The sequence below is a fragment of the Micropterus salmoides genome, unplaced genomic scaffold (assembly GCF_014851395.1).
Source record: "Micropterus salmoides isolate LMB-PRFRI ecotype aquatic unplaced genomic scaffold, ASM1485139v1 Ms_hic_scaffold_10, whole genome shotgun sequence".
Taxonomy (NCBI): domain Eukaryota; kingdom Metazoa; phylum Chordata; class Actinopteri; order Centrarchiformes; family Centrarchidae; genus Micropterus; species Micropterus salmoides.
Window position 1 is genome coordinate 10,392,697 of NW_024040041.1, and position 18,402 is coordinate 10,411,098.

General features: G+C 43.7%; 2 protein-coding genes across 3 annotated transcripts; one reads left to right on the forward strand and one right to left on the reverse strand.

Annotated features, from left to right (window-relative positions):
- The first annotated feature begins 3,631 nt into the window (after positions 1 to 3,631).
- On the forward strand, positions 3,632 to 9,944 carry mief1 (mitochondrial elongation factor 1). 2 transcript variants are annotated; one of them, XM_038695417.1, is made up of 6 exons: positions 3,632 to 3,723; positions 4,657 to 4,968; positions 5,277 to 5,430; positions 5,539 to 5,719; positions 6,147 to 6,418; positions 7,060 to 9,944. In XM_038695417.1, exons 3-6 carry the CDS (start codon positions 5,284 to 5,286, stop codon positions 7,897 to 7,899), a joined length of 1,440 nt encoding a protein of 479 aa, XP_038551345.1. In that variant the 5' UTR covers positions 3,632 to 3,723; positions 4,657 to 4,968; positions 5,277 to 5,283; the 3' UTR covers positions 7,900 to 9,944. The 2 variants fall into 2 exon arrangements, with proteins under 2 accessions (XP_038551345.1, XP_038551352.1); XM_038695424.1 differs by having other exon boundaries at positions 4,657 to 4,831.
- Positions 9,945 to 10,107: 163 nt separating this feature from the next.
- Positions 10,108 to 18,099, reverse strand: napsa (napsin A aspartic peptidase). Its single transcript, XM_038695466.1, has 9 exons — positions 17,930 to 18,099; positions 17,416 to 17,569; positions 16,767 to 16,890; positions 16,336 to 16,454; positions 15,961 to 16,160; positions 15,595 to 15,717; positions 15,114 to 15,258; positions 14,658 to 14,756; positions 10,108 to 11,401 (listed from the first exon to the last, which is right to left on the reverse strand). Exons 1-9 carry the CDS (start codon positions 17,995 to 17,997, stop codon positions 11,240 to 11,242), a joined length of 1,194 nt encoding a protein of 397 aa, XP_038551394.1. The 5' UTR covers positions 17,998 to 18,099; the 3' UTR covers positions 10,108 to 11,239.
- Positions 18,100 to 18,402: the final 303 nt, after the last annotated feature.

An 18,402-nucleotide genomic window follows, 5' to 3' on the forward strand; every position in this document is an offset into this window, starting at 1 on the left:
TTTACCTAGTCACACCACCTCAACCTGGCTTGGCCAACGTGAGATTTATAATGCTAGGATGCACTGTCTGGACTAGGTTAAGCCACTTTTTCTTTTATCCTGGATTTCTGAATTCTGCTTTTGTGAAACTGCCCCCAGGAAACTTTGAGATTACTGCCGGGTGTACAATGTGGACAAACACCATGTAAAACTGTCCACTTTTCACAAGCAGGTCCTTTTAGCATAATCTATCATTTATAAGCATAATTTATCACCTCACACGTACCTAATTTGGAATAACAGAGATATATAAAAACAAGTCACTTTGAGAATTGGGTACTCAATCAGATTCTGCTTGTGGACCAGCTATTTAATGGAGAGGGGAGGAAAGTTTTTATCAGCATATAACATTTCAGTTACACCAGGAGAATTTGCAATTGTATTTGACACCATTCCATCAGACACAATCATGTTTTTTAGATATACTAGCAGACTTCCACCTACTTCTGTCTCCCTCCCCGATGTGGTATGGTATTGTTCACACACCAGAACATTTTGGCAAAACCTCAGCAGATTCAACATTGACATATTTATAAAGACTTTGCCTTATTGTGGGAGAATGTTGTATTTTGCTTTTACAGTCAAAGTCAAGAAAATATGTACTTCATTATATATTTATTAATTCTGTTGGCAAAATTTCACATTCATAAATGTAAATTCATCGCTAAAAAACCTATTTTTGTACTTTTTCTCCATGAAGTCGTACATTATATTAATCTGATTTCTGGCTCCAACAACAAAAAGGAAGTTATAACTGTCCTCTTTCTCTTTGTAGTGGCCTATCAGCTTCCCCTGACTAAACTATATTGTATTTTGTCTGCGTGTTATAACTTATTATATTATTTATTATAACCTTATATATTGTTATATATATTTTGGCAAGTCATTTGTGTTAAGCCACAACACCTCATTTTGTCACTCTATCATACCTAAGCTATGAGCTGAATGTGGCTGAACTGTGCATTGATCTGCAAAATTGGGTGATACAACCAAAACACGCAACTTAATACACAATTTGGTTTGCATGCAAATTTAATGTTCTGGGCCAAATTTTTCCAGTGATTAAAGATGCCACAGATTTGTCCACATACATGCAAATCCACACACAGACATAAAGAGAACCTTCCACAGTGGGTTTCTGGTAAATACAGGCCCAGTGTTTTAAATGCAATGTATCCATGAATGGTTAAAATATTCATAATGATAAACATTTAACATGAATAGTGATAATTTACTAAAGATTCTCCATGAACTACAGAAAATGTCTTAGCAGCGTCCTTAAACTACACTGCTTAAAAAAATAAAGGGAACACTTAAACAACACAATGTAACTCCAAGTCAATCACACTCCTGTGAAATCAAACTGTCCACTTAGGAAGCAACACTGATTGACAATCAATTTCACATGCTGTTGTGCAAATGGAATAGACAACAGCTGGAAATTATAGGCAATTAGCAAGACACCCCCAATAAAGGAGTGGTTCTGCAGGTGGTGACCACAGACCACTTCTCAGTTCCTATGCTTCCTGGCTGATGTTTTGGTCACTTTTGAATGCTGGCGGTGCTTTCACTCTAGTGGTAGCATGAGACGGAGTCTACAACCCACACAAGTGGCTCAGGTAGTGCAGCTCATCCAGGATGGCACATCAATGCGAGCTGTGGCAAGAAGGTTTGCTGTGTCTGTCAGCGTAGTGTCCAGAGCATGGAGGCGCTACCAGGAGACAGGCCAGTACATCAGGAGACGTGGAGGAGGCCGTAGGAGGGCAACAACCCAGCAGCAGGACCGCTACCTCCGCCTTTGTGCAAGGAGGAGAAGGAGGAGCACTGCCAGAGCCCTGCAAAATGACCTCCAGCAGGCCACAAATGTGCATGTGTCTGCTCAAACGGTCAGAAACAAACTCCATGAGGGTGGTATTAGGGCCCGACGTCCACAGGTGGGGGTTGTGTTTACAGCCCAACACCGTGCAGGACATTTGGCATTTGCCAGAGAACACCAAGATTGGCAAAATCGCCACTGGCACCCTGTGCTCTTCACAGATGAAAGAAGATTCACACTGAGCACATGACAGAGTCTGGAGACGCCATGGAGAACGTTCTGCTGCCTGCAACATCCTCCAGCATGACCGGTTTGGCGTGGGTCAGTAATGGTGGGGTGGCATTTCTTTGGGGGGCCGCACAGCCCTCCATGTGCTCGCCAGGGGTAGCCTGACTGCCATTAGGTACCGAGATGAGATCCGCGGTTGGCCCTGGGTTCCTCCTAATGCAAGACAATGCTTGACCTCATGTGGCTGGAGTGGGTCAGCAGTTCCTGCAAGAGGAAGGCATTGATGCTGTGGACTGGCCCGCCCGTTCCCCAGACCCGGATCCAATTGAGCACATCTGGGACATCATGTCTCGCTCCAACGCTTTAGTCCAGGTCTGGGAGGAGATCCCTCAGGAGACCATCTGCCACCTCATCAGGAGCATGCCCAGGCGTTGTAGGGAGGTCATACAGGCACGTGGAGGCCACACACACTACTGAGCCTCATTTTGACTTGTTTAAAGGACATTACATCAAAGTTGGATCGGCCTGTAGTGTGGTTTTCCACTTTGATTTTGAGTGTGACTCCAAATCCAGGGGTTGATAAATTTGATTTCCATTGATCATTTTTGTGTGATTTTGTTGTCAGCACATTCAACTAAGTAAAGAAAGGAGTATTTAATGAGATTATTTCATTCATACAGATCTAGGATGTGTTATTTTAGTGTTCCCTCTATTTTTTTGAGCAGTGTATATGGAGAATGTGAGCGCTGTGGCCTCACAGAAAGAAGATCCCAAGTTCGAACCCCTGTTGCCCCGGACTTTATGTGAGTTTGCATGTTCTCTCCTTGTCTGCATGGGTTCTCTCCAGGTGCTCCGGCTTCCTCCTAAAGTCCAAAGACATGTGAACTAGGTTGATTGGTGACCCTAAATTGTGTGACTGTGACTGGTTGTTTGTCTGTGTGTGGCCCTGCGATGGTCTGGCGACCTGTCCAGGGATGGATGGATGGATATGTAGATAGACTGTTAGATAGATAGATAACACATTAATAACTGAAAATGCTTTAAGAAAGATTGTCTGGTCTTGTTCTCAACACAGACAAGTGTATCATCCATAGTATCGTCACACCCCTAATCTAATAAATTGAATTGAATAAATAGTAGGCTTTGTTCAGATTAGTGGTTGGAATTAATACATTTGCTGAGTGACATGTTGCGTCCACTGCTAACTTTTAAGGTATGATACAACACTTGAATGGTAACATTATAATTGCACTGATCACACTAGGTCAAGCCTAGCTTTTTCTGTTATCCTGGATTTCTAAATTTGCTTGTGTGAAACAGCCTTCAGAAGTAACCCGAACATCATAAAAAGTCAAAAATGGTTTGCATAGTTCATGCATCACGAATGTACACGTATCACATAAAATCAATCAGAAAGGGCAAATAGTTACCTTTCATAGAATATCATTAAAATGTTATCATAAAATTTGTAAGATTTTAACATAGACTGTATGTAGTGTAACAAAAAGATGATAACCCGGATGTAGAGTGTGAGTAGTGGACAATAAGTTTCCGGTTGTCACTGTCGACTCTGACCCCCGGTTTGAGCAGAGCCCTGCCTCTCTGCCAGAAGACAGAATATTTGGTCTAATTTCTGAGACGTAGGTTGGCTTGTGTTTCTTTTCTGTGTCTATTTGTGTTTTTGCTTCCACTGTGTCCTGCGCACTTTTCTTTTAGAGAGTGTGTCTTATAAGGGTGACTAAAAGTAAGGTCAGCGCTGTCCTAGCGCCACTGCTCTTCGGTGTGTTAAGCTAACAAGCTAACTTAACGTTAGTCAAGAGATATGTGGCTTTCCTTTGAGCCAGCCATTTTCTAGAGACAAATGAACCTCGATAGACCTTACTTTGCCAATATTTTACATTCGGCAGTGGCAATAGTCACATAACAGTCTGTGTAAATCAGGGAGTCAGTGAGCCACGATGTTCCGCTACCTTTAAGTGGTCCTATTTGCATGGTTGCTAACAATAGCTAACGCTGCAGTCTGTACGAGCCGACACTGCGCCTGAGAGGCAGCAAGTTCATGTTAATGAGTGTGAACCATTTGCATCATACAAACTATAAACTGCTCCGTTGTTTTGACTTAAAGGTTTAAACATATAGTGCTCTTAAATGGAAATGTAACCTAGTTTCTACGGTCTTCAAAGCAGAGACCGATGGAACTAAATAAGTGTAGCAATGGATGAACTGGGGGTAAATACGTCTGTTTATAAGTTAGAACAGAGTGATCAATAACCAAGGATGAAAGACAGGTAGTTATCCCTGCCAATCTCTTGCTTGTTTTTTTTAGTGCAATGATTAAACTGTTAATCCATAAAGCAGCAAACTTTTCTCTCTCTCTACCCATACTCTGTGACTTTACTTTCACCCATCCTTCACGTGGATGACCATAGATCCAGCATGATGATCAGATTGATATTTGGCCCATATAACCTTTCTAATATTTTAAATTGCTGTGTCATCCTATTCACTCATTTCATTTTTATAAAATGTTGCAACTTTGCTGTCTGTTAACGTCAGCCCCTTTAATCCCCCAGGTGCCAGGGTGTCCCCCCTCTCCATGTGTGGTCCCTAATGGGCGGCTGGTCTCGCAGTGCCGTGCTGGAGCTGTACCGGGCGCTGCTCCGTGCAGGGCGTCACCTTCAGTACACTGACCGTAATTACTATCGCCGTGCCGTGGCGCGCGAGTTTCGCCGCTGCCAAGCCCTGACCGTACGTGAAGATAAGGAGGACGCACTGAGGAGGGGCCAGTTCTTCCTCAGAAGCAGATTGGGCGGGCTTATGTAGGGGGAAGGTGTCACGGGTCATCTGGAGGTGGGATAAAGGTCATCTGGAGGTGTAGCTGCCTGGTGGGTTTGCAAATAAGAGAATGATGTGTATGTCAGCAATGAAAATGTTTAGATCTAAGACATTCTTTTAGACAGATGGTGGACAATTTAGCTTTGTAGGATAGGGCAAAGACCAAGGAGGATCCTGGAGTAAGACCATGTTTGGGGTGGTTATTCATTGACTTTCTTTATGTAGGTACAAAACTCAGTTAGTGCTGAATGAGCGGTTCTGTCTCAACTATATGTGCACAGAGAAAATACATTTTCTTCTGTCCTAATTCTACTCTTTCCCCTGTCTTAACCAATTTCTTTATCTCCTCTGTTTTCAGTGGCAGGATGGCGGGGGTAAATGGAGACCGCAAAGGGAAGAAAGATGACAATGGAATTGGCACTGCCATTGACTTCATGCTTTCCAATGCCAAGCTTGTGCTGGGAGTGGGAGGAGCAGCCATGCTTGGCATTGCAACATTAGCTGTCAAAAGAGTAAGTCAGAAGCGAATTATCTCCCAGCTCTTCATACCTCTCCACTCCTCTTCCCCTCTTACTTAAGCATCCATACGAACAGTGTGCACACAATTCTTTCTTGTGCAGATGTATGACCGTACCATAAGTGCTCCCACCAGCCCCACCAAGATGGAGCAGACAGGACAGAGAAGCTGGGAGGAGCCCGTCTGGATGGGTTCGTCACCACGGGTACTGAACCATGGCATGAAGTCCACAGTTAGCAGGTCGCTGCAGTCTCTGCCCACTTCCTCACATGCCTTTGAACCAGGTGAGGAAAAACGAAGTGCCCGGTTTTAAAGGTTGAATAAATTTATCTGACATTATTGTTACGAATGTCTTTTTCATGTTATATTTATGCAGCATTGACCATTTTGTGGTTTTAGACTTTCAGCCACCTGTAATTTTATCTGTTGACAGACAGCCTGTTTGGAGGAATCTTGCTCTTCCTTTACAGTGGGTGTTGACTCTTGTAGTGCTGTAGTTAGTCAGCCAGCTGTTTGTTTCATATGATATAGTGGAACCATAATGTTCTCAGATGGTGTAGAAGCCCCTCAATTTAGTATCTCTAGATACATTTTTGGTCACGCAGACACTTATGCCTCTCCCATCTTTTACCTGAAACAGTGAAAGAGGGAAGAAAGTGAAATTCTCCTGTGCCGCAGCATTTTGCTTTCAATTGCTTCTAATCTCCTCAGACTGTCTGCGGAGGGCTGTGGGGCGAGCTGCTGTGGGAGCCAGTGGTGCCACTCAGTCAGACCTGCTGCGGGCACGAATGCGTCTGTCCCTGCAGGAACATCTGTGGCAGTTCTACCAAAATAATGTGAACATCCCTGCTGAAGAGCAGGCTGTGGCTAGGAGGGCAGCGCTGGACATCTGTGCTGAACTCAGAGTGTTCCTTCACGCCAAACTGCCTGACATGCCGCTCAGAGAGATGTACCTGAGTGGCAGTCTGTATGATGACCTGCAGGTAAATGGTTACATTTGGTCCAACTTTTATGGTGCGTTCCATTTACCTCGGAAGCCGGAAGGTCGGTGCTGGGAATGACGTCACACCCTTTGACGGCGTTCCAATTAACAAGTCATACAGCCAGCCGTTGTTTACAACTAGACACAAGTACGCAGAAGTGCTAATAAACAGTATAAACTACTGCTTTCACTAACTGTTGATACTCAGAGCAGCCATCTTGGATGATGAAGTCGGGGTAGTGCGGTTCCAAGTCGGAAATCCGACTTAAGTGGGCGTTCCCTTTGAAAATTCCGACTTCCCATGTCAAATGGAACACACCATTAGACAAATGAGTTTTAATTTTAGCTTATTTAAACACTGATTTGATTACAACTGTCACTGGGTTTCACAAGTGCTGTGCCTAAATCTGAGTCTTTTGGAGTTGCCAGTTTAGGGCAGAATATTGATCTGTTATATTCTAGTTAGTTTTATAGTAATTTTGAACTTTTACATTTGGCTGTGTAAAATAATTCAACCCCCCGAAAAGGGTAATTTGACTATTGGGGCTCCTCCACTGATTTGAATAAAGGTATATAAAATTAAAGGGGTGTAACAAATACAGCTGTTAAATTTGTCATCTCTTCTATAATTGTTTCTTCTAGGTGGTGACAGCGGACCACGCCCAGCTGATGGTACCTCTTATCTTGGAGAAGAACCTGTGGTCGTCCATCCCCGGCGAAGACACCATCATGAATGTCCCAGGTTTCTGGCTCGTCCGCAGGGAGAATCTGGAGTATTTCCCACGGAACAGCAGCTACTGGGACCGCTGCATGGTCGGAGGTTACCTATCCCCTAAATCAGTCCTCGAGGTCTTTGACAAGCTCGTGGCTGGATCTATCAACTGGCCAGCTATAGGGAGTGTCCTTGACTACATTATCCGTCCTGTGGTTCCCTCAGAAACATTGACCCTGGAGGTGCAGTACGAGACAGACCGGAAGCTGTACGTGGACTTCCTGCCATTACTTGTGATGGAGGATGGAACCTCACTGATCGCTAAACCACATCGACTTGCTGCAGAGCGCCATGAAAACCTGTGGCGGCAGAGCTTCCGTGTGGCTGAGACGGCGCGACTCAGGGCCCTAGACCAAGAGGATGGAGGCTGCCGATGCGCCTGCCTGAAGGTGGCGAAGGCCGTGTGCAAGCTTAACCATGCCCTTACCCGGCTCAACTCCAGCCAGCTCACCAACGCCATCTTGTTGCTGTGCGAAAAAGAAGGTGACTGGACCCAGGAAGCGCTGGCGGACCGCTTCCTTCAGCTGCTACGAGCGCTAGTGGGACACCTAGAGGCCGGGAGGCTGCCATGTGCCCTCAGCCCTAAAGTTAACTTATTCTGCGAGCTGACTGAACATGAAGTGGACGAGCTGGGGTATACACTCTACTGTGCCCTCTCAGATCCTGAGGGGCTGCTGAGAACTGCTGATGCAAAGCCACCCTTTCCCTGACCACCTCATATAAGAAGGTCACGGCACGGCAAACATGGTATTGAAATGCAGACCACTGTTTTGTGGGTAACAGTGACCTCGAGCCATAATGAGGATCCTGGAAAAGAGAAAACGACTGCATGGAATCATTTCTCCTGAAACACATGGCCTCTTCATTCAAAAATTCCTCTTAACGCACATCCATGAAAAAGTGTGACATACACACAGTAGCAGTTATTATGTGCTGAGATCTCTTTGAGTCTTGACATGAGAGCTGTATGTGGCGTGATCACGCAAATGCTATTTTAATCTCAGATGAAATTGAAGGCCTGTTGGAGTTCACGGCTCTCACTAAGGCCATTGTATTAATGAAGTTGAGTAGACATGCTGTTGGGGCTGAATATATTGGGATGGAGGGATTAAACGGCATTGGTTCTATATCAAAATAGAAGGAATCTGAATGTCTTCATCATATTTGAAGTATTTTTAACTGGGGGACAGATGTGCAGTTAAATGTTGTTTCATCTGTTTTGAGATGGGTTCACAGTGTCATGCGGGTAGAATGTAACATTGATTGTGTGTATGCCAACCCAAAAGCATAATAAATTGTTAATCAGCCTGAAAGACTAAACATTCTTGAGTTAAAGAGAGAATCTAGCTGTATTTATATCCTGTTTTGTTATCACATATATTAAAAACTTTTTTTGAGTTTAGTGTCCTCTAGGATTTGTAAGAAAACTTCATTAATACAGTGGCTGTGTTCAAAATGTGTGCTTTACGTGTTTCTAGCAATCTGAAAACAAACGTTGGGCTGTGTTTGGAGTGTTGCATGTGTTACGTACCTGATCTAGGAGTGAAACAGGTGAACATACACGTATAGTGTGGAGTTATATGTTGTCTATTTCTAACTCACACCAATCAACTATGAATCTGATATAAAGTTATACTTCAACAAATGGAATATACCACCGTTTAAGGATCTGTGAGGTATATGATTTGTTGGGTGTCATGAAATTTTATCAACACAGCGCCACCATTTTAGCATACACTTTGCTTGAACAGAAAATGTTTCCATTTGGTGGTCCAATACACAGCCACTCTGTGTATCTCATGAAAAGGAGGTTTTCTCCTCTCCTGTCTTACATTTGTTGCTTTGGTGCACAGGCCCGACATGCTTTATTAACTCATCTTTTATGACGCAACACGGGTTATTTTGGACTGTCAAAATGTTCTGTTGTAAATTTTGCAACACTGGTATTTTTCAAGGTCAATATGTTCTGTTGAAGATTTTGCAACAAAGTGTCTCAGTAGGACACTATAAAAGTGGTTTTTGCTTTAATTGAATTCAGATCATCTTGTAGATTGTTACCTTCAGTATGGGTTGCGCACACTTGCTAAATCAGGGTCTTTGTAGCAAGCATCTACCTTTGGCGGACACTTGTTGCTCTGCAGTTTGACACGTCTGTTAGCAACAACACGCTGCTGTAGACATGGTACGAACCTGCAGAAGGTTTTTGTGCATTTGTCATTTGGTGAATTAGCCCAGTATTAACTTGAGTTCCTGGCTGGCTTATAGTTAGAGCATTGAGCCTTTTACCTTTTGTTGTTCAGTATTTGTGTGCACATTTAAATCCACATTAAACCCAGATTAACTTGTAGGTGCCGCTCTGGCCCAGTCTCTCTAGAGTAGATAGCCAGACGCCGATTTGTGCAGTAAAGCCTACTAGGCTGTTATTGGTTAGTCCTGGCCCTGTACATGAATGATCACTATTAGCAGGCTGCTTCTGCCTGTCAGGTCTACATGTATATTAGATTACAGGTGCTAATCTCCTTTAGATTGTGATCTGATTACAGATCCTCAGTTATGTAAAAACAGCTTTGATAGCCGGGGTTTCTGAGAATAGACTGGTACTCAGTGGAGCTAGTCGGTTCCCCCTCATTGCATTGCAGGTGGAGTCACTACAACAACAGCTGCCAGACCGTCAAGTGGAGATGGTGTCTCTCTCCAAATGACTACCCAAAAATAATCACATGGTTGCTTTTTGTTGTCACTTTTAGCCTTAGAATGGGAAAAAAAAAAGAAATGCAGTGATATGGCGCAAGTTTCCCCTCAGCCCCCGACCCAGTTGTACTGTTATAGTATACAATACAGAAGGACTTGGGTTGTTTATAGTTCCATTGTGCATTCAGTTAATAATCATCATCCAGATAATAATGGAGAAACAGGTGAATATTTTTGTATTTATTGTACATTTGTAACCAAAAACAGCCAGATATTTATTTGCATCGATTCAATTCAACATGTAAAGTATCACTTGTTGTGCTTCATCAAGCGCTTTGTTCTGGATGTACCAATATAAAATGAATCCACAGTAGATCGTCTTTTGCGCGCATATTAAGCGTCTTCCTTTTCAGACCTAGTTTATGCTACAAATGACTACTGTGCTGGTGAGAGGGGAGTCACTGTGCCATGTTTGTTATTGTAAAACAAAACCTAAAGTAGATCTCTACCTCTACCTTGTGGAGAGCATACTGGCCATGTGTTGCATGCTGTGTGTTTTCCCCCAGCTTTTCTTTTTGTAGTTCAGCTCTGGAGTTGAACGGTGCAGCACTTTGTATACTTCATTAAATGTTACAAATGACATTCTGTAGGTTCATCTTTGTGTATGTTGTTTATGTTTATGTTGTAAGGAAGCATGCAGTTTGAATTCTATGGTAGGTTATATTCTAAACCCCTCCATCCAAATTTGGATGCCATTTGACACAAGCGTTATTTCTATCAAATTTTAATTAGTGACTTTGGTAATAAAATTCACGTATTAAAAGAAACATCCTGAGAATACCTTCAGTGTACAAAAGTAGCTCTTAATTATAACATTGATTATGAAACACTAGAAATGCGTTTCAGTTTCTGGGAATGAAACAAAAACAAAATTGAGGTGCATTTCTTCCCCCAAAGCATGTCAATGACAAAATAAATGCATACATACATCAAAATGCATAGTTTTATCTCAGGCAGGTGCAAGAAATCAGTGAAGCAGTCCCTTTGTTCTGTGGCAGCAAACATCTACACTCGATGTCAGTCACAGTTGGTAAATGTCTGTAAATAGCTATTAACATAGCAGCCATACTTGCTCTTTGAAAACCAGCTTCTGGTAAACCTCATAAGCAGATGTGAGATATTTATGTGGCAAGCCAGGCCTTGCAGTGATATGAAGCTGTTAAATGCTTTTGCTTGGTGCAAATCAAAATAATTCAAGGTTGCTGATGAAATTTGGTTTTGCTTGGCTTGATGTTTAAAGTCAAATAACCACTACAAATGACAAGTGCAACATATTTTATACAAACAGTGTTCAGTAGACTAGTTGGCAGGCGCAAACCCCACACGATCGGCGTCCCTGTCGAATACAGTGTAGTACTTCCCAATGAATACATCTCCCAGGATCCACAGGGGCCCTGCAGGAGGCGGGATATCCATGGCCATGAAGCCTGACAGGCAGATTGATACGCCCATCTGAGATTCCTGAATCAAAAAGGAGAAAGAATCAAATTTTCAGCAAAAGCAAACTCAATATTAGAAACATGTACTTATAATGCAGACCAAAAGACCAAACCTAGGCCTTAAAAATATAAACTATAACCAAAAACTGAACATTTGAAAAATATAGTGTGCAATGTTTTTAAACAAATCCCACTAAAGTGCTTTAATCCATCTCTAAACAGGCAAGTGTTCCTCAAACAGGAGTGAATAACACATTGGTTGGGGACTACTTTTAGCCACAGATTTGTGAAACTGACTCAGTTATCTGCAATCAACTAAGGGACATCGCAACACAAAGCAATGGTGCAACTTATTGATGCATTTTTTAAATAGTTAATTGTGTATCAGTGGCCTTCCAATTAGTCACTGTGATGTCTGCGTCCTTAACTGACAGGCATCGGCTGTGGAACGCAAAGTCTAATTACAATGTCCAGACGCTTACCTTTGCGTCTTCATTTACTGATTTCAAATGTCTACAAAGGGTTCTTGTATCCAAGCTGCACATCAATCACACGGTCACCAAATTTGTACCACTGCTACACTACTTGCAGACGCCCGGGCTACAGTGAAAAAAAACCTATGCTTCACCTGGCATGCAACACACCTTTCCTGTGTAAATGCATTCTCAATCTAGGTAACTGCCCCCAGTGTACAAAACATGTATTACTTCAAGATAAACTAAATATAAATTCAAATACATAAATGGCTCTTATACTCTGGCCCCTAATTGTTAATATCAGACACAACAATTCTAAATAACACTAAGAAAGCACCTGTCCTCATTCGCAATGTACCTCAGCACCATGGTGCTATCTGTCCAAAAGACTGAGTCTTCCAACTGTAGCTGCCGCTCTGCTCTAAACATCCTGTCCACACAAACAGCGAGAACCACAACCAAGAGCTCAAGGTGTGGAATGGTGACTCAGCTGAGCAGGAAGGCGATGCAGTTGGCTATCCAAAATACTTTGGGTTAAAGCACCTTTCATTTTTGAACTCTTGCTGAGCTCTTCCAGCCACTTTGTCCAGTATTGTTTGCTGTATGTCCTGTGGTAAGTAAGTTGTCACCCCATCTCCAGCTTTTCCTGTAGAGCTCCTGCAGGAAGACTTTGCGTGCTAGAGTCATTGGTGCAATAAACCCCAAAAGATCATACACTGAACTGAGCAGACATAACATGCCACATCTAGTGTCAGGCCTTTCACCAGCATTTGAACTGGAAGGCGCCACTGCAGACCAAGGGCTCTCTATGAGAAAAGAGATTCAATTCAGTTAAGGACTTGGCTCTGTGTTCCTTAGTGACCGTCTGCAGTTACTGACCCACTTAATCAGTTGGAAGCCTCCTCTTTGGCAGGCATTTGTAAGATCCTTAACCATTTAACTGGCCTCTTCTTTCATCTGATGATGCACTTTTTAAACATTCACGTAGAAGTTTTGCTTCACTGTTTGCATCGCCCCAACTGGGAAGAGTGCCTGATTGTCCTCAGCTGTCCTAAATGCATAACAAGCACAGCTCGGGGACGAAACAGCCTCAAACGTGGATGTTCATCTGGCCACTGATACACCTGACTGCATTCCCCTTCCTGGGGCTTTCTTGGGGCTTTGCATATAAATGAACAGCCGTTACATTCAAGCCGCTGCCAGACGAGTTCACGCACACAGCGGATTAGGCCTATCACCGCCTGGTAAACATCTCTGTACACAGAATACCAGTTTGTATATGTATTTGGCTTTGGGCAAAAAAAACATTTTTAGTACTTTCAGAGTTGTCAACAAGAAAAATTTATCACCAGACTTATCCTTTAGGTTTCAGAAAAGATGTACTGCAAAATGTCCATGAAGATTCTTAGTCATCCAGGTCATAGTTATACCGTGGTTTCATCTGGATCCAGATGAAACCATGGTATCCTATGACGTGACTTCTTTGTTCACCTGCATCCCCACAATAGAGGCAGTAGAAACCGTTAGAAAACGGCTAACACAAGACAACACCCTGGACAACAGAACTAGTCTCAGCCCTGACCAGATCTGTAAATTACTCGACCTCTGTCTAAACACCACCTATTTCCAGTACAACGGGGGATTCTACAGACAGAAGCATGGCTGTGCCATGGGCTCACCGGTATCCCCGATTGTGGCAAACATCTACATGGAAGAAGTGGAGAATAAAGCCCTCAACTCCTTCAGAGGAATAGCACCGAGCCACTGGTACAGATATGTGGACGACACCTGGGTCAAAATGAAATGCCAGGAAGTGCAAGCCTTCACAGAACACATCAACTCTGTGGACAGTAACATCAAGTTCACACGAGAAGATGTTCACAACAACAGTTTGGCCTTCCTGGACTGTGCTGTACACATTGAAGAGGACAGGAGCCTCTTTGTGTTTACAGAAAACCCACACACACAGACCAATACCTACTCTTCGATTCACACCACCCACTGGAGCACAAGCTAGGGGTCATGAGAACAATGCACCACAGAGCGGAAAACATACCAACAAGCGCCCAAGCCAGAGAGAAGGAACAGAACCACCTGAAGGGGGCACTTACAGCCTGTGGATACCCTAAATGGACCTTTGTGAAAACAGCCACAAGATCCAAGAAGAACAAAACTACAGGGGAGGAGGAAAAGAAGGTCAAACGCAACAACATTGTACATACGTGTCTGGAGTATCAGAGAAACTCAGGAGGATTTTCAACAAACATAACATCCCTGTGTTTTTTAAACCCAAGAACACACTAAGACAGATGCTGGTCCACCCCAAAGACCGCACACCCAAACACAAAAAAAGCAAGAGACGAGAAGCCGTCATTGAACAGAGGAGGGGGTCTACGCCACCACTTATCCCCCACTTACAATGCTGTCCTTTCATCACTTCCCAGGAAACTCAACAAACGTAACCTATTGACCTCAGGTGAAGATACCAACGATGGTCGTTCAGTCTTGGCCACCGGTAGTCCTAACGACTGTAACGACTGTCGTCACAGCAACAAGGAACACTAACGAACCAGCGGTATCGATGACCCGGGATAACGACCCCACTGAGGTTAAATAGCTGAGTTTCCCTGCCAGTCAGTCAGAACTGAAGAAGTCCTTTGGATGAGGGACGAAACGTCTTCCAGTATCTTCAACCAAGTCCAGTTGCCCTTGACTTTAACCTTCGTTGAATGTACTGCAAAGCTTTGAATTATATTCTGGATATATTGCCATCATCAGTCCATCAAACAATTCTATTATTACCTTCCAGACATAATCCTCTCCAGTCAGGTTCAACATCTTCCCTCCGATGTTGAAGGAGATGACTGGGAGAGATGGGATCTTCTTACAGTCAATAAAGTACTAGAAAGGAGAAAGAGGAGAGAGAAGTATGCTGAATTGGTCTCCGAGAGAGCTTTGTTGTCCCACTATTCATCAACCTACAGCAGTGTCACAGGTGCAGCTTTTGGTGGTGTTAGGTCTAGGTGTAACGTGACCTATGACATGCCTTCACCCCAAGAACTTTATATTTTAAGAGTATACATGTTTAGTGGGTGGGAGACAGAGCCACAAAAACATTACACTTTATTTGCGTATCAAACCCGGGACCACAAATGTCAACTGCTCCAGCAGAAATTAAGGTTTAATAGTAAATCCGGGCTACAAGAGTGTAACTAAGGCATTATGCAGCAACCATCAAGTTGGCTTTGTCAGCTCTACCTCTCCCATCAGCAGCGGTAGGGCTCCGATAGCTCGTTGCAGCGCTCTGACTTCCTCCGCAGGGCCTACGATCAGGGACGTTCCAGTGTCAACAATTGCCTGGCAAGCGGATTTGCAGAGAGTCAGCTGGTTGCCAACTTCAACTCTGCAGGGGAAGGTTAGGGAGGGAGCAGCGGGACGGGACAGAGAAACAAGAGGCATCAGTTTATTATATGACACCTGCTTACCTCATGTTACTGTAATGCAGCACAGAACACTCATTTAAAATTCTTGTGATTGTACACCTCAGAATCCCTGGAATCATTTCTTCATCCACCTGCTTAGTGAGAATACTATTTCCTCTTACCAGGTCAAAGGAATGAGTCATACCAAAACTGAGCATTGTGTCCAAGATAAACACAGAACAGAAAGTGTGTGTGAACCCGGACTACACTGCTCCACTTCCCAGTTCTTTGTAATAATGAAACCACTTCTTTCTCACCCGTTCATCTCAATCTGCCAGTAGGCCTTTCGTGTGACGTTGACGTAGTGCACGTCTCCGGTGTAGTACTGCGGGTCTGTCCCACCCAGAATCAGCTCTCCTCCTACCGCTGCTTTTTGGTCTCTAAAGAGACAGGGTGGACAGAAGCACAACTTGTGGTGTTAACAAAAAACACCTAAATGTGCCAAACCCACAGCTGCTGAATTAACAACTGGCAGTAGCAGGGAAAAACAAAGTTAAGACCAAGTTTGATAACAACCCACAAATTCTCTGACCAACAGTTAAACCTATACAGAAGGTAGCGATTCCAGAGCTGGTGATAATATTATTTATGGCTGTTCTTCCCTGCTTCTCCCAGACACCAACCTGCTTATGTAGAAAGAGAAAATGTTCTGGGGCAGCAGCTTGGCAGCCATGGCCGTGTCAAACACTGGGGTGACATGAGCTACAGATATGGATGGGTAGGCCATGCCCAGGACCCCATCGAACCGTGCCACTGCAAATGTGATGCCGGGCTGCTTCACTGCTTCACCAAACTGTTGGCCAGGAACAGGCAAACCTCCAACCTGCAAGCAGAGGAGAAGGAAGTAGAGAGAAAACGTCAATACGGATAGAAAACGCAAGTCTTTTAATGAAATGATAGGAGTGGCATGACCACCAAAAGTGAGGAATGCAGTTAAACAAAAAAGGGCTGTGTGAGCGAGCAAAGAGAATGTGAGGGAGTGTTTCTCAGAGACTCACAGAGACCGTGTCGCCGCTGATGAAGCCAGACAAGCTGCCTCTGCCGTAATGGATGGAAAACTGTGTGCCGTTCTCGACGTATGTGCTTGACTTCTTCGAGTTGTAGCGATGATGAAACCCTGACGAGAGAAAGCGGTCAATCAAAATGAAAATGTACAGATTTCATGGCAATAGGAAACATAATGTTAAAAATAGCTTCAAAATGCAATAACGTCAAGATACACACACCTGTGTGTGTGTGTGTGTGTGTGTGTGTGTGTGTGTGTGTGTGTAATTATTTTACTGAACACTAAAATGTTTGAAGGCAAACTCTAAAAAGGAACAACAAGGAGAAGTGTGACATTTTAGTCACTACTGTAAATACAGCCAGCGTTCTTGAGGATTAACCAGCAGATTGCAAGTGAGTCAGTTCCCCAACATGGCAAACTCACAGCAGGCCACATCGAGGAAAGAGCAGTGAATGGAGGGGACCCAGAGGTTGGAGGAGCCGGTGTCAAAAAGCACAGTGAAGTCCTGTGGAGGGGTGCCGATGCTGATCACCCCGTAGTACTGGGCCTGAGGAGACAGTATAGGTAATACTGAGATCTGCTGTGACACCACCACTACACCTGCAAGTGTAGGTATTATTCACACAAACATTTTAGACTAAAAACTTAAGCAGAGCATTTAATCTGTGTTCATTCGGCTCCATAAAAGCAAACAGAGCTAAAAGTTTATGGTTCCAGCTCAACCTTATCCCTTGTTTTTCAAAATATGAAATAACAGAGGTCAGCCCATGATATCATCCAATATTTACTTATTCATTTTCTCCTTTTATTCACTGGCAGTACTGCTCAAACAAACGTTTTGACCCACAATGCCTTATGTGGCAACAAACTCTTGGCTTAAGTGTCAATGGATGTTTTACACATCGGGCGTTATTAGAAGCTGACTCCCACCAATAAGGCTGCAACAAAACGGACCCACTCACTGTGTGGCACTCACTATCATCAACCCCCCCTGGGTTTCTGCTGACATCATGAGGAGAAGATAATGACTGAAATCTAGCTTTAACTGCTGATTGAAGTATTGTGTACATACATCCATGAAGTTGGTCAGCCTCTCCACAGGCAGGTTGGGGGAGGGAGAGCTGTCAGGTGCTCCAGTGCTCTTCGCCAAAGCCCGAAGCTCCTCCAGAGACAGCCCATTGTCGCTCATCAGGCGCCGTAGGCTTCTCGTTTTATGAAGGGGAACTCTGAAATGAGGCATTATTGAATTGAATGTCACAGGAACAACCGTTCGCGTGCGTTATGCGCGCGGAAAGGCTGCTTCCTGGTACAAAGCGCTCGCACCTTCTTTCTTCCTACAATGCAAAATTAATTAACAGGGCAAAGTGTAAACATCATTTTTAATTGCACCAGTGTCATTGTTTCTGGCACATTCATTGTAAACACGCGGGGATAATTACCCGCACAAAATAAGGAAGTCAACGCGCGTGCATACATCAACCTGGATTCAAAGAAGCCTAAGTTACTTGTCTGTTGATATGTAGCCTAACTTCGGCTGATATGTAATATTAGCTCACTCTAGTTGCTAATACATGAACTGTATTTACCTGATGATGGCGGCGCCTTGTACTACGAGCAGCGCCCCGATGATACAAAGTATCTTCAGCCGTGTCATGCCTGTCCTCGTACATATAACAAACTCTTATATTATTTCCGTTACTAACTAGCGCACACACGGACCACTATTTCAACTGACGCAGAAAGCTAAGCGAAAGTGCTTCGGTAATTTCCGCGTTTACTCGGTTTTCCCCGTTATGTGATTGGGGGAAAGTAATCAGTGCGGTATTCTGATTGGTAGAAGAGGAAGGCCATCATCCCACATTACAAACCGGTGCAGGTCTCCGCAGGGTCACGAGCTGTATTGTGACTGAAATGATAGATAGAGCACATTCTGCAGATTTTTGAAACTCCCTCTTTTAACAATTTGTTAAATAACTTCCCCCAGAGAATATATAGACATAACCATAGCAGGCTAAACTGTACCGACGATAAGTGAGTTCAGTAACCATCCAAATGTTTG